The 17,238-nt window shown below is 30.6% G+C and overlaps 1 protein-coding gene across 6 annotated transcripts; it reads left to right on the top strand.

Annotated features, from left to right (window-relative positions):
- Nucleotides 1–1,381: 1,381 nt before the first annotated feature.
- Nucleotides 1,382–8,630, top strand: LOC122298450 (potassium transporter 5-like). 6 transcript variants are annotated; one of them, XM_043108184.1, is made up of 9 exons: nt 1,386–2,271; nt 2,369–2,467; nt 4,372–4,499; nt 4,718–4,943; nt 5,862–6,110; nt 6,219–6,530; nt 6,892–7,059; nt 7,161–7,415; nt 7,573–8,630. In XM_043108184.1, exons 3-9 carry the CDS (start codon nt 4,485–4,487, stop codon nt 8,493–8,495), a joined length of 2,148 nt encoding a protein of 715 aa, XP_042964118.1. In that variant the 5' UTR covers nt 1,386–2,271; nt 2,369–2,467; nt 4,372–4,484; the 3' UTR covers nt 8,496–8,630. The 6 variants fall into 6 exon arrangements, with proteins under 6 accessions (XP_042964121.1, XP_042964120.1, XP_042964118.1 ...); XM_043108185.1 differs by having other exon boundaries at nt 4,386–4,499; XM_043108181.1 differs by having other exon boundaries at nt 1,387–2,271; nt 4,372–4,591.
- Nucleotides 8,631–17,238: the final 8,608 nt, after the last annotated feature.

The following is a 17,238-nucleotide window of genomic DNA, read 5'->3' on the forward strand; positions in this document are numbered from 1 at the left end:
TTGAGATTTAAAAAAGTTGAAATATTGTTTATTATATTTTATATGAGAATTTGAAAAAGTAGTAATGATGAGATAAGAATTTTGTATTTGAGATGAGAATAAGAAGATAATTACCTTAATTAACAGTTTTGATACAGTTTGTTAGAACTACTTTTATTTTTACAATATATCTCATCTTATCTCATTTAATCATTATAATTTTTTCAAATTTACATATAAAATAAAATAAATAATTCAATTTTTTTAAATTTCAAAACAATAATAATATTAAAAAAATATTCTAATAATATTTTATTTAATTTTTAATTTTTATCTCATCTCATCTGTAAAAACAAACAAGACTTTAGGCAAATTGAAATACTACAATTGGATACTTCAACTTTTTTAAAATTGAAAAGTTCTACCCAGTAGCTCTATACCACACACTTGATAAGAAAAAAATTAAAAAAATTCTTCTACTTAATAAATATGTAGTGTAGGACTGCTCAGTAAAATAACTCTTTTAGAATACAATAGTTGAAAGACTCATCTTCCTTTTGATAAATATGAAGATTGGTCAATATTGGAGGCTGTTGATGTTAGATTAAGCCTTTTTCCTTCTAAAAAAAAAATGGAGGAAAATTAAGAAGGGTGTTTTAGATAGGTTTTGGATCGTTATAGGGACAAATATAAATAATTTAGAATACAGTTCGAAGATTCTAATAATTTGAGGTGTAAAATAAAATATATTTGATATCTTATGAGTAAAAAGTGCATTTATTTTTCAAAATTAGCACCAATAAAAAATAGATGATGGGATAGAGTTTGCTTAGAGCATTCTCATTAGATTTACCGAATGCATCTTCAAATTTTAGTTAAGAGAAATTATATTTACAGTATTTAAGTACGGAATGCATATGCATACTATTTATTAAATGAAGAAAAAAATCATTTTATGAGGAATATTTTTATAATTTTAAAAAATTTTAAAAATAAAATTACTTAGACCTACATTACAGTCCTCAAATGAAGAATTTGAAGACTATACGTAGCATTGCACGTTAGTTAATATAACGTGAATTTGTATTTATCTATTCTATTCAAACTCAATCCTCACATTAGATCATTTATTTATTCTTTATATAATAATAAAATATTATTAATTTAATAAAGTATTATTTTTATCACATTTTGGTGTGGGTATTATTTTAATGTTATGTAGTCTTCCATATATTGGTGAATGATTGTAACTAATACGCACATTCTTTTAGCAACTTGCAATTCTATTTTTGGTTCTGCAGAATCACAGATATCTCGGCAAGGATCTTGCCTATGTCATACCTTCTCATGAGTCTATATTTACGCCTACAGCTATATCCTTCCTCAGCTGATTTCTATCAGCTACTTTATATTTACGTCTACAGCTGTATCTTTCCTAAGTTGGTTTCTAACAGCTCACGCCTACACTCCCTTCCTACTTCCTGTCCTCCCCGTTTCTGCCTTCTCTCACGTCTCGCAAACTCCCTCCCAAATTCTCTCATTCTTCCCCACAACTGCTCTCCGTGCCCCCACTCAGATTTTCACTCAGTTTGCTCTCTCTCCACATCTCGGTTTCTTCCTTTCCCTCTATCAGTTTCTCTTCTTGTTTTTCCTCTACCTCTCTATTTCTTCTTTGCCCAACAGCCCTACAGCCGAACTCTCTCTCTTCTTCTCTGTAAATCTTGCATCCCAAGCCCCACCTCAGCTTATCCATCCAACCAGCCACCGTGATCTGCCCCACGGAGTTGCAATAACCACCGTAAAACAACCCCCGTCTTAGCCACACGTTCAACACAGCCACCGCTGCACAGTAGCCCACCCCTCCACCGTAAACGACCATCTCCAAAGCCCAAAGCCTCACCGTGCGCCACCACCTCCCTCACGACCTCAGCCGCAGCAACAAGCTGTTACTGAGAGAACGTTCCTATCATACGTGAAGTTCAGCAACCGCGCGCAACCATTGCACCACATCTGGCCACCATCGCCTGACCACAAACGTCCGCCCAGCTTCACCAAGATTGTCTGCTCAGCCACCGTGTGATAGTCCACTTCCCAACTCTATGCACACGTCCCTCCATTGACAGCCAAAACTGTCCGCTTGGCCACCATATGCACCTCTGTTTTTACTTCTGAAAAACAGAGCACTGCCACAGAAAGCAAGACCCCATGTCCCTCTATTGACAGCCACCGTTTCTCGCTGGAAACGGCCACAAGACACTGCCGCAGCTTGGTCGCGCTACTCCCGGGACCACCGTACGTAAATCCCTCCCTCTCACCACGTTCTCTCTCCTCTCCGTCTCTCACTCTTTCTCTCACCACGCTTTCTCTCTCTCTATCTCTCACCTCACAGCTCCACCGCCACGCAGCGGAGGCCACGGCCAATAGGAAGGCCCGTCATCCCAGATTCGCCGATCTCCTCCCTCTCCGTCGCGAGTTGCACTCTCTCTGGGTGAGCATAGTCTCTGTCGCACCGTTTTATAGTTGTAATTTTTGTAAAGTTCAACTCCCCAGAGAGCCCCATATATGCATTTTATTTTATGGTTATTTCCTGAAGGAAGACGATGCTTACTGCTATCTGCTTACCACACCTTTATTATTATTATTATTATTATAATAGTGTATTTGGAATTTTTATTTTTATTATTATTTTATTTAAAATATCTTTTCTAATATTTTTAATTATTAAGAAAATATTAAAGAATATACAACTTCATTGAGAATTCTCTTAATGGATTATCCAAAGTTAAAAGGGCAATTTTAGCTAATGTGAAGAGAAATTTAACTTTTAATTATTCTATTTACATAAATCCTCGTTTTAGAATAGCTATTATTTTTATTATATAATAATAAAATAATATAATTTGACTATTTACATCAAATTTTCACATTAGATTTTCTATTTATTTTATTATATAGTAATACATAATTAATAATTAAAAAAATATTTAATTTTTTGTAATTATTAATTTATTTTATTTTATCATATTTTATCATTCTACCCATTATATGTTAATTAATAATTATATTCTAATTAAATTATGAGTTAAAAAATGAATTAATAATCATATTTTAATTAAATTAAATTAATAATTAATAATTAAAAAGAATCTACTTATTCCTCATCCAATTATAGCAATTCCTTTTGACATTGTTTCTTTTTATTTTTGTAATATTTTGGTTTCTCCTACAGGGAGCATTGCTTTCCTACATTTCTTTCCTATCCTTGGATTTAATTCTTTAGTATGAACTGAGTTTTATGCAAATGGATATAAGTGGTAAAAAATAATAAAATATATATTTGCCTATCTACAGACTACTTCCAAGTTTGGAAAATCTTTTGAAATTCATTGTAGCTAAAGTAATATTTAAAGTCTAAATATTACTTTAGCTAATCCAATATAATGTTATTTTGGGATCTCTACCGTTACTAAATATGGATGGATTTATTATTTAGCTAATTTATTAAGGATGCTTTAATAGTCACTTCTTTAACTACTAAGCAAACAAAAAAATTTAAAAAAAAAAATGAAAGGAGTAGTAAAAAGGTAGTAGTAAGAGCAATAGTAGTGGCCTCAATAAACTTTAGCTAAAATTTAGTTAAAAAAATCACTTTTATAAATTTTAACTAGTTATTTTTTACAACACTAAATAATAGACTCAACAAATTTTTCATTATTATATTAAAATATTAACTTTTAACTTTTCATTATTTTAATTCTAAAAATTCATTTTCACATAACAATAGATTGCGACACAAAAACTTGAAAATCATTTAAAAAATGTTGCGTACTCCACCAACAAAAGTATAAGAATTATCAATAACCCTGCGAACATCAAAATCTAATAAAAACGAATTTATACATTGTATAAGAAACTAAGATGGAAGAAATGTTTTCAGCAGCAATAAGGTTTTGTGGCCAGAAAACGGAGCACCCCATGAAAGAACTTAGGAGGAACATCATTTTTTAGTCCAAAAATAATATTTCGTCAACCCCTTCAGCTCAACAAATTTGGCTAGCAATACGATCTGAAGTTAAAAATATTATTCATTTGTTGAGCCCATTACTGCACTTTATTTGACACTTAAGTTATTCTTTAGTTAAAATTTAACTTTAACAAGTCCACTATTAGTGCTCTAAAGTAGTAAGCATGTCATTATTCTTTCACAAAACATCCTATCTTTAGGTGGGTTCTATATTCTACATGAACAACATGTTTGCTACTGGTTTGGCTAGTCGTACAGCATGCAAAATTTCGAGCATGCATATTGCACACATGGAAGCTTGAATAAATATGGTTCTATCTCTTAAAATGGCATTGCTATTTTAAACACTTCACTGAGAAAATCAACAGTATTCCTAGAATAGTTGATTGTTTGAGAGAATTGGAGGTTGTTAATCCCATGGAAGAAGAAAGGTCAAGAGAGGAACATCATGTAGATCAAGAAATATTAGAAGAACAAAAAGATGACATACTCAAAGGTAAGATCATGCTATCTCGCAAAAAGTCGGCTATTCGTGATTCTTTCGATTTAGAGGCAAGTAAATTCACTACAAACCAAGGCTTATCTCAGGTAATTTACTTTTTCTATTTTAATTTCCTCTATTTTTTAATATTTTTGTTTTCGTATTTGCATGTTATAATCAATAGTTTTGAGTTTTCTACATGTATGGGATGTAAGACATTTAATTAATTGCAGGTCGAAGATTGGAAAACAATCACGAAGTTAGCATTTCAGAGCATCGGTGTTGTATATGGTGATTTGGGCACTTCACCTTTATATGTGTTACCGTGTATTTTCCCTACTGGGATTAAGCACAATGATGATATACTTGGAGTGTTGTCTCTTATCTTTTATTCTCTCATGTTAATCACTTTGATTAAGTACGTTTTCATTGTGCTAGCGGCCAACGATAATGGTGATGGTAAGCTTCTGATCTATTACATATGCTTATCATCATCAATGTTTTCATTTATTTTCCTTTTTGATGACAGCATCTTTTAGGTATGGGATGTATGCGTTTTATTCCCTGATATTGGAGATAAATTCCAATATTTTAAGTTTTTTTCATGCACGTACGATTTTATTGAGATCCTCACACTTTATATTTTCAAATAGAGTATTATTTTATTTAAAGAGACCTATTTCAATTTGCCTAGCTACCCCTAAAAGCTCATCCAATAAGATTGCAATCACATCTGCCTACCACTACCTTCCTAGCAAAATCTCTAATGATTGTGATTTTGTTATTTTTATATTAATGTATATAGTCAAAGCTATTATATTATATTCGATTGGCATCCAAGCAAAGGTAATATAAATGATTACATGCTCTACTCTGTGATTTATTTTTTGTCATAGTATTTCTACAACCACAAAGATATTTCATATAAATAAGTCCATAAGCTGATGTAACTTCATCTGATATATTATAACTATTTTATAATAAAAATAATTTTATAATCTAAAGTACCTTATGAAACCATGTCAATTTGTAACTATTTTGTGAAGTCAATTATTCTTAATAGTCTGAAGTTGATCCATGGTGAAACTTGATGACATAACTAATCACCCCTGCATAATATTCCAACTTACAAATTTTAATTATTTAATGTATGCATGCACCAGTTAGTCGAATAGTCACGGGATTTAATTGTTCAATAAGTTAATACAAGCTTCACACATGAGGCTTTTATATTATATATATATATATATATACACATATGTAAACAACGTCTGAAATCAATGTATTTTTTATTTATTAATTAACAGAAAATATGTAATCAATGTTCTCATCATTAAAGTATTTTCTATTAATTAATATTTTGATAATCATATATAGGAGGAACTTTTGCTTTGTATTCTCTCTTATGCCGCCATGCCAATGCAAGCTTGACACCTAATCAGCAAGCTGAAGATAAAGAAGTGTCCAACTACCGACTAGATGTGCCAAATCAACGGCTCAAGAGGGCATCCTTTGTGAAGTCCATGCTTGAAAATAGCCAAACAATAAAGTTCTTCATATTGTTCATGACCATGCTTGGCACTTCTATGGTTCTTGGAGATGGAATCCTTACACCATGCATCTCAGGTAATACGATATCTAGAGACTAACTAATTTTATGTCTAATAATTTCTTTTTAATCATTTTATTCATCAATATGTGATAACAATATATATCATGATGTCTTTCATGCAGTGTTGTCGGCGGTGGGAGGAGTTAAGGAAGCTGCTAGTGGACTTACTAATAATATGATCATGTGGATTTCAGTGGGAATCTTGATTGTTTTGTTCCAAATTCAAAGGTTTGGGACAGATAAAATCGGCTACAGTTTTGCTCCAATACTTACAATTTGGTTCTTTTTCATTGGAAGTATTGGCTTGTTCAACTTCTTTAAGTACGATCCAAGTGTTATCAAAGCAATTAATCCAATATATATCATTCAATACTTCAAGAGGAATAAGAAGGATGCATGGATTTCTCTTGGAGGCGTCATCCTATGCCTAACAGGTGCGTACCGTGCAGTATTAATTGACTTTTTCTGTCGTAGCCATAAGATAACATAGGTATTGTTTCAAGTTTTAAGTCTGAAAACATGTATTTTTAAGTAAGGTGACTAAAATTATTTCTGACAAACATCATAGTTTACATTTGACACAATCAAACTCAAATGTGTTTATAATTTCAAGTTCAATAAATTTCTAGTCAATTAATTGCTAGCTGAAGCTTTACTTGAAGTAATTTTTCTTTAAACCTTCTATATTAAAAAAATATATATGGTTGTACCAAAATATTTTACTACTTTTTCCGATCAACTTGTTTGCCCAACTTTGCCTTCACTCATATACTAAGTTTGGTCAAACAATATCAGGTTCTGAAGCCCTCTTTGCTGATCTTGGTCACTTCAATGTTCGCTCAATCCAGATAAGCTCATGCACTATAGTTTTTCCATCTATTGTTTTTGCTTACTTTGGCCAATCTTCCTATCTCCGCCAACATAGTCACGACATTAGCAATGCCTTCTATAGTTCAGTTCCAAGTACATCACTTGGCCTTACAACAAACTTTGTTTTTAAATTTGTCATTGATGTTGCATTTTTTTCTACTTGATTGGACTAGCTATCTCTTGTAAATATGCAGAATCGGTATATTGGCCAATGTTTGTAGTTGCTGTAATGGCATCCATCATTGCTAGTCAATCCTTGATCTCAGCTTCCTTCTCCATCATCCAACAGTCATTAGCGTCGGGTTGTTTCCCATGGGTTAAGGTAGTGCACACTTCCTCTAAATACAAAGGACAGGTCTATATACCCGAGATCAACACTATTCTCATGTTGGCTTGTGTGGGTGTGACTCTTGGCTTCAAAAACACATTGAAGATCGGTAACGCTTATGGTAAACACAATGGATGATGTTTCTTTTGAACACTTCAAGTTTGGCTATTTTCTTTTGTATGCCTACAATTTTTGGAAGTTTCTAATGGATTGTCAAAACTATATAAATTGCTAATTCTATATTGAAGCCATTTTCACTGTTTTTGTTATGTTCACAGGAATTGCCGTGGCATTCGTATTTACGATCACATCCACATTTCTTGTCCTTGTGATGGTAATGATATGGAAGACAAACATGTGCTTGATAGTCATCTATGCCCTATCTATATGGCTTTTGGAACTCCTATTCTTGAGCTCAGTTCTCTACAAATTTATGGATGGAGGGTATCTTCCTTTGTTATTTGCCATGGGTACGATGACAATAATGTATTTGTGGAATTATGGCTACCGCAAGAAGTACATTTATGAGCTTGATAACAAAGTTTCTCTGGTAAAATTAGTTGAGATAGCTTCAGATACTAGTATCCATCGGATCCCAGGTCTTGCATTGTTTTACACTGAGCTTGTCCCAGGAATTTCCCCAATCTTCACACATTACGTAGCCAATATCTCATCTCTACACTCAGTTCTTATCTTTATCTCGATCAAATCCCTACCCATATGCACAGTGCCTTTGGAAGATCGATTTTTGTTCAAAAGAGTGGAGCCTCATGAGCTAAGCATTTTTCGATGTATTGTGCGATATGGATATAAGGATGCAATAATAGAGTGGGAGCCTTTTAAGGAGATGTTGACAATTCAGTTGAAGGATTTCATAAGAAAAGATGTGTTCATGTCTAGGCTGCCACACACTACAAATATGGCTTCATACGAATCAGATGATAACGAATTTTCATGGCTGAGAACTCAAGAGATAGCTGAAAGGGAGGTAGAAAAAGTGGATGAAGCTCTGAATGTTGGAGATATTGTTCATCTAATGGGTGAAGATGAGGTGGTTGCTTCAAAGGGTTCAAGCTTCTTGAAGAAATTAGCGATAAATTATGCCTATAATTGGTTGCGAAGAAGTGTGAGGCAGGTTGATGAAGTTTTTATGATTCCTCGCAAGCGACTTCTCAAAGTGGGGATAACTTATGATGTCTAATAATAGAGTTTTGATCAATTCAGTGTGGTTTTTCTCTTTCTATTTTGTTAATTAGACTTCTCATGTCAAGTTTTCATCAATATTTTTACAGTTGGTAATTGTTGAACCTAAGGCTTTAACTTTCGTGTAATTATATATCTGCACATAGATTTTCGTGATAACAAATAAATTCAAGGAATAAAAGAGTTTCAGGCTCAAATTATCTATATATTGGAGTCAAACACATGAAGGAACCAAGCATGAATAAGAAATGAACAAGTTCACATTAAAACTCATAGAATAATGTTGAAAATCTCTTAAAATTTTGAAATTATGATTAAGGCTCAAAATTGATATTTTATCTTAAAGCACTAAAATACATTTTCCACATGTGTATGAATATTTTGAAAATTAAATTTAAAAATTTTGAAAGATGATTGATTGTCATCTTTTACATATGCATTATACGATTAAATGTTTGAATTTTGAAAATATTAAAAATGATTGTCATCTTTTACATTTGCATGCTTTATTTGAATATTTTTTAAAATTGATTTATACTTTTTTTGACTTATGCAAATGGTAGATAATTTTATTTGAAAATTTTGAAAATATTAAAGATGATTGATTGTCATCTTTCACATATACATGATTAATTTTTTTGAATATTTTCAAAAATAAGTGATGCTCTTTTTGACCTATGCAAAAGGTAGATGATTTTATTTGAAAATTTTGAAAAGTAAAATGTACTCTTTTTGTCATATACGAAAAGTAAAAAGATTAGTTTTGAAAATTTTGAAAAGTGAATGATATTGTCTTTGACAAATTAAAAGGAATAATTTTTATTTGAATTTTTTAAAAAGTAAATGAAATTGTCTTTGACATGTGAATCTTTTTAAATTTAAATATGAAGTCTCATATGCCTATAAATAGACCATTTGAGAGTTTCAAATTTATAATACCAAGAGCATACAACATTCATTTAAAACTTTCATTATTTTTTCTCTAAGCATTGAGCCTTAACCCTTATTCATTTTGAGAGAGATATAGTTTGCACTGTATTGTTCTTATTTCACTCATTGATGAGTGTTCTCTGATAACCTACCTACTATCAGCTCTTGTATCAATAAAAGGGTTTGTATAACCCTTGTACGTATAGAAAGTGTTCTACACAGGAAATAGTTGAATCACCACAGGTAAGGAGATTGCAAATGTAGAGAGTGTTCTACATGGATCCTTTGTATTGGTATTGTTCAAATGTGTAATAGGTTTCTATCTCCACTTGAAGAAGATTGAATAGTGAATTTGGGAATCCTTAAGGGGTTGCTTGAGATGAGGACGTAAGCAGTGAGGTCGAACCTCGTTAACATACTGAATTTGATTCTCTCTTACCCTTACTTTCTATATTTATTGTCGCTTCGTATTTTGTTTATATTTTATATTGTGTATTTGATTTATAGTTAATTTTTAAATACAACTCAATTCACCCTCTCCTATATTAGTCATCTGGGCAACAATTGGTATCAGAACTAATTGACATGTATTGTTCATACAAACAGATCACTCATGAGAACTCTCGTTTGTGACTGTGTCACCGAATCAAGACTCTCCGACTATGGTTTATGGTGCATCGGTACAAACGGTGGTCGGCTAGTCTAATAGGTAAAATTGTTAGGTGACATAGGTGCTACCTATGATCAGCAACAATTGTTATCAAAGTAAGGGCTATATTATAAGATTAACTATCTTTTGAGTTAAGATCTTATGACTAATATTGCAGCTTCATTTGGTAAAGATTAATCTAGCAATCGGTCTCCACTTTTTTGTGGAGACAATTACTCATTCTGGAAAGTTAGAATGAGAATATTCCTTTAGGCTCAAGGTTGACAAATATGGAAATGTATTGTAAATGGACCTTATATTCCAACAAAAGTAATTAATGGAGTAAAGGTCTAAATGAAAAAGTAGAGTTTGATCGTGAAGACGATAGATTTTATACTTTGAATTTAACTGCTATAAATTTATTATATAATACTTTCAATGGAAATGAATTTAATAGAACAATGACTTGCGCTACGGAAAAAGAAATTTGAGATAATTTGGAAGTTTCTTATGAAGGAATTTCACAAGTCAAGGAATCCAAAATTTATATACTAAATATGAAATGTTTAAGATGAATGATGATAAATTTATTTCTAGTATATACACTCGTTTTATTAACATCATAAACAGTTTGACAACTCTTAGTAAAGTTTATTCCAAGGTGGAAATAGTAAGAAAAATTCTCAACTCTCTACCAAAACGCTGGGAATCAAAAGTGACAGCGATTCTTGAAACTAGAGACCTCAAGAATCTCAAAATGAATAAACTCATCAGGTCACATATCACCCATGAGTACACATTGAAAAGAGGAAAAGAAGAAGGAAAGCCCAAGAAGAACTTGGCACTTAAAACTGTTCCTCATGAAAATGAAAGCGATGAAGATGAGGAAAGTGGCGATAAAGATGAGGAAGTTGCAATGATAATAAGAAGAATTAAAAGGTTCTTAAAGAAAAATAAAATTCCTCCGAATAAATCGTTCAAAAAGTTTTCTAAAAAAGATTCAGGTAAAAATGACACTTTAATTTGTTATAAATGCAATAAGCCTGATCATATCAAGCCAGATTGTTCTCTGCTAAAAAAAGATCGAAATAAGGGTAAGAAAGCAATGAAACCTACATAGGATGATGATTCAAGTAGCCTAGATAGTAAAACAAGTAATAAAGAATTAGTAAATTTTTGTCTTATGGCTAAAGATGACATTAAGGTAACAACTCTTGATAATATTAAAGATCTTTCATATGAAAAATTGTAAAATATTTTAGAAGAGATATATGAGGAACTTGAAAAATTGGGTATAAAGTATACTATTTTGAAAAAAAAAATTCTTCTTTAACAAACGAAATTGATGTTTTAAAAAAAGAAAGCATCTTTTTGAAAGATAAAAATCTTAAGTTAAAGAAGAAAAAAACTAATTTAGAAAATATTGTTGAAAACTTTACGAATGGAAAAAAATTTTTGAAAAACTTCTTGGTAGTCAAATATGTGTTTTTGACAAGGCAGACTTGGGATATATGCCAAAACAAAAATACAAACCTTATAAAAACTCATTTGATAATCTTTCTACATCAAAATCTAGTATTCAAAATTCCTTGCATAAAAATAATTTTGTCAAATAAAGATACTATTACAATCACTCAAGTTCTTCATATATGCCACATGTTATTTGTAATTTTTTTAATAGAAATGGTCATAATTATCATGATTGTCCCATTAGAAGAAAACATACAATGACTATTAAGGTTATAAGGGTACTTAAAAATCTCGTTTCTTCTAATACTAATAAATAAAAGACTCAAAAAACTTGAGTACCAAGAAAAAATCATTTTAATTCTTTTTATAGGTATGCATGAAGTCCTCCACAAGTTAAAACAAATGATTTTTAGATAGTGGATGTTCAAGACATATGACGAGAGATAAGACTAATTTCTTTGATCTTAGATCTAAAGAAGAATGACACGTGATATTTGGAGACAACTTAAAAGGGAAAATCGTAGGAATAGGTAAAATTGGTAATTAATCTTCTCTCGTAATTGAAGATATTCTACTTGTTAAATGTCTAAAGCATAATTTTTTGAGCATAAGTCAATTATATGATAAAGGATTTACAGTTACTTTCAAAATAGATAAGTGAATTATTTTGAATGATCATTATTACAATATTTATTTTATTACTTTTAGAATCAACAATATTTATACAATCGATTTTGAAGAAATTACCTCACAATATGCTATTTGTTTTTCAACTCAAAATGAAATTAGTTGGCTATGGCATAGAAGACTAGGTCATGACAACATTGAATTTATTTCCAAATTTTCAAAAAATGATCTTGTGAGAGGTTTACCAAAGAAAAATTTTCTTAAAGACAAAATTTGTTATGCATGTCAATTTGGTAAACAAACAAAAATTTCTTTTAAAACTAAGGAACATATTTTCACTACTAAACCACTGCAATTGATACATATGGATCTTTTTAGACCAAATAGAGTTGCAAGTGTAGGAGGAAAATATTATACATTTGTTATTATTGATGATTTCTCTAGATATACTTGGCTTATCTTTCTTGCTCATAAAGATGAGGCGCATAATATTTTTACCAAGTTATGTAAGAGAATTTAAAATAAAAATGACTATATTATTTCAAGTATCTGAAGTGATAGGGGAAAAAAGTTTGTTAATAAAAAATACTGAAATTTTTTGTGATAAAAATGGTTTTGTGTATAATTTTTCTGCTCCTCAACATAGTGGGATAGTAGAGAGAAAAAATAGATTTCTTCAAGAGATGGCGAGAATAATGCTCAATGAGAATAACTTGTCTAGTTACTTTTGGGCCGAAGCGGTAAGTACTGTATATTATGTTATGAATAGAGTTATGCTAAAGTTTAAATTAGATAAAACCCCTTACAAGCTTTGGAATGAGAAAAAGTCCAACATTGATTACTTTCATGTATTTGGATGCAAATGTTTTATTTTGAATGACAGGAATAATTTAGGCAAATTTAATGCAAAATCTAATGAATGTATCTTTCTCGGGTATTCTACTAATAGTAAAACTTATAGAGTATTCAATAAAAAAAAACTTGGAATGGACAAGAATCTATGCATGTAGTAGTATTTGATGAATCTAATTCTCTACTCTCTAAGAAATCCATTAATAAGAAACATGAGGTATAAATAACACGGAAAGTCTCAATCTCAACAAAAAGAACACAATAGAGGAAGTTCAACATGAAGACATTAGGAAAGATCATCAAAATTTAATACAAGATGCAACCAAATAGTAGAAATTTGTGAAATATCATCCAGTAGAACAAATTTTAGGAGAACTTTCACGAGGTGTAAGTACTCGATTGCCTTTTAGAAATATTTGCAATTACACTGCTTTTATATCTTAGATTGAACCCAAAAATATTTATGAAACACTTCTTGATGAATCTTGGATTCTAGCTATGCAATAAGAGTTGAATCAATTTGAAAGAAATGATGTTTGGACACTTGTTTCTAGACCCAAAAATCATACTATCATTGGAACAAAATGTGTTTTTAAAAACAAGAAAGATGAGTCCGGAGTCATTATTAAAAATAAGACTCGACTTATATCCCAAGGTTTTAATCATGAAGAATGAATCGATTATGATGAGACATATGCACCAGTCGCAAGATTAGAAGTTATTCGAATTCTACTTGGATGTGCTTGTTGTAAATATTTCAAACTTTTTTAAATGGATGTTAAAAGTGCATTCTTAAATGGTTTTATAAATGAATAGATAAATGTTGAGCAATCTCCAGATTTTAAAAATCATATTCTCTAAATCATGTTTTCAAACTCACAAAAACACTATATAGACTCAAACAAGTTCCTAGAGCTTGGTACGAGAGACTCGGGAGTTTTTTGATTAAAAAAAATTTTTCAAGAGGAAAAATCGACACAACTCTTTTCATTAAACATGAAAATGATGATATTCTTTTGATTCAGATTTATGTTAATGATATAATATTCAGTACTACTAATGAAAATATGTGCTAAGTTTTTACTAAGACTATGCATGAAGAATTTGAAATGAGCATGATAGGAGAACTTACATTCTTTCTCGGATTGCAAATTAAGCAAGCAAAAAGTGGAACATTCATCAATCAATCAAAATATATTAAGGAATTACTCAAGAAGTTTGAGATGGAAAGTGCTAAGGAAATTGGAACACCAATGAGCTCATCCACTAAACTTGATAAAGATAAAACCGATAAACCAGTTGACTCGAAAGTATAACGAGGTATGATTGGTAGTTTATTATATTTGACAACGAGTAGACTAGATATTATGTTTAGTGTGTGCTTATGTGCACGCTTTCAATCATCTCCAAAAGAATCTCATTTGATTGCAGTTAAGCGCATTCTTAAATATCTTAGTGATACAATTTAACTAGGGTTATGGTACTCTAAACACGCATTTTTCGATCTAATCAGTTACACAAATATAGATTATGCTGGTTGTAAAATTGATCAAAAAAACACTAGTGGAGCATGTCATTTCTTAGGTCATGCACTAGTTTTCTGGTTTAGTAAAAAGTAAAATTCTGTTGCATTATTTACTGCTGAGGTAGAATATGTTGCTGCAGGTAGTTGTTGTACTCAAGTTCTTTATATGAAACAACAATTTGAAGATTTTAAACTCATGTATAATCACATTCCAATCAAATTTGATAATACAATTGCTATAAATCTTTCAAAGAATATAATACAACATTCTAGAACTAAGCATATTGAAATAAGATATTATTTTCTTCGAAACCATATGCAGAAAGATGATATAGTTCTAGAGTTCACAAACACACACGATTAGTTAGCAAATATTTTCACAAAACCGTTACTAGAAGATAGATTATGTATGATTAGAAGAAAAATATGTATGACACATTCTATAAATATCTCTTAAAAGATAGACCAGAATCTATAAAAATATAGAGAGATTTTTTAAATACTTTTATATAAATTTGAGATTTTTAGCCTCATGTTTGAAACGTTCATTCTCTTCATATAATATCATATCATCCATATCTATGACAACTGGAAAGCAGAATGAAAAATCTAATAGAGATTTCAACTATTTTTTCTTTTTCCAAAGAATTCCTTCCCTTGTGTGAGACTTTTGAATAATTCGCTGAGTATAATAATTTGTTCTTTAAACTTTTCAACCTCATAGTTTCTGGCTTATAGCCACTGGGAAAAAGTAACTATAGAGGAGGAGTAACGAGTCTCAAGACTCACCAAATCATAGATAGCATCAGAGTCTGACCTATTAGCAAAATTATTATTCTCTTGCTGCAACATTGCACCAATGGTAGCTGCAGAAATGACAGGAGATTGAAGTGTAGAATACCTCATGGATGAATCTAGAGGAATGTTAGAAGAATGAGCCATTGAGAAAATAATTGAAAGCTTAAAGCGAGAATGTTGAAGGAATGCAAATGAGTTATAGAGATGAGAAAAATATTTGATATGGATTGGATGAATTTTAAGACTGATTTTATAGAGATAGCATAAAGTACAAGACAAGTTATCATCCAAGTCAAGGAGTAATGTGATTTCTTTTTGGTATCCAATGGATGAAAATGATCATTTTTTCAATAACATCATGAGATTTTTAAAATCTCCAGCCACACTTGTCAAGTCACGGACGGCTCTAATTTTTCAACTATCTATAGTTTCTACTAACACACCATTTTCTTCAGTCTATTTTCTTACTGTGAATCCTTTTAATAATGCCAAAAAGGGGAGAAGTTTTAAACTAGAATATTAACATTGTTTGAATTGCTAAACTTGTTATATATGCTTTGAATTATATTTATATTTTTGCTTGAAAAACTAACGCACATTCTCATGTGGAGCATAAGTATTAATACAGGTTTTAGGTTTTATCAAATATTTGTCATCATAAAAAAGGGAGAGATTGTTGAACCCAAGGTTTCAACCTTCATCTAATTATATATCTACATATGGATTTTGATGATAACAAATAAATTCAAAGAATAAAGGAGTCTCAAACTCAAGTTCTCTACATATTGGAATCAAGCACATCAAAGGAACCAAGCATGAGCAAGAAGGGAACAAGTTCATATTAAAACTCTAGAGTAATGTTGTAAATCTCTTAAAAATTTAAAATTAGGATTAAGTTTTAAAATTGATATTTTATCATAAAGCATTAAAATACATTTTCCACATGTGCATGAATATTTTGAAAATTAAATTTAAAAATTTTGAAAGATGATTGATTATTATCTTTCACATGTACATGATATGATTAAAAGTTTAAATTTTGAAAATATTAAAGATGATTAATTGTCATTTTTCATATGTGCATGCTTTATTTGATATTTTCAAAAGTGATTAATGCTCTTTTTGACTTATGCAAAAGGTAGATGATTTTGTTTGAAAATTTTGAAAATATTAAAGATGATTGATTGTCACATTTCACATGTGTATGCTTTATTTGAATATTTTCAAAAGTGATTTATACTCTTTTTTACTTATGTAAAAGGTAGATGATTTTGTTTGAAAATTTTGAAAGGTAAAGTGTACTCCTTTTATCATATGCGAAAATTAAAAAGATTAGGTTTGAAATTTTTGAAAAGTGAATGATGTTGTCTTTGACAAATGAAAAAAAAAAAAGAAATTTTTATTTGAATTTTTTGAAAAGTGAATGAAGTTGTCTTTGACATGTGAATCCTTTTAAATTTAAATATGAAGTCTCATATGCTTATAAATAAACCATTTCAAATTTACAATACCAAAAGTATACAATATTCATTCAAAACTTTCATTTTCTTTTCTCTAAACATTGAGTCTTAACCCTTGTTCATTTTGAGAGAGATATAGTTTGTATTATATTGTTCTTATTTCACTCATTGAGGAGTATTCTCTAATAACCTTCCCACTATCAGCTCTTGTATCTGTACAAGGGTGCATATAACCCTTGTGCGTATAGAAAGTGTTTTACAAAGCGAATAGTTGAATCACCACGTATAAGGTGATTGTAAGTGTAGAGGGTGTTCTACACGGATCTTTTGTAACGGTATTGTTCAAAAGTGTAATAGGTTTCTATTTCCACCTGGATTCTCTCTTACCCTTACTCTTTATATTTATTGTTGTTTCGTATTTTGTATATAT

The sequence above is a fragment of the Carya illinoinensis genome, chromosome 16, assembly GCF_018687715.1.
Source record: "Carya illinoinensis cultivar Pawnee chromosome 16, C.illinoinensisPawnee_v1, whole genome shotgun sequence".
In the NCBI taxonomy this organism is placed as follows: Eukaryota; Viridiplantae; Streptophyta; class Magnoliopsida; order Fagales; family Juglandaceae; genus Carya; species Carya illinoinensis.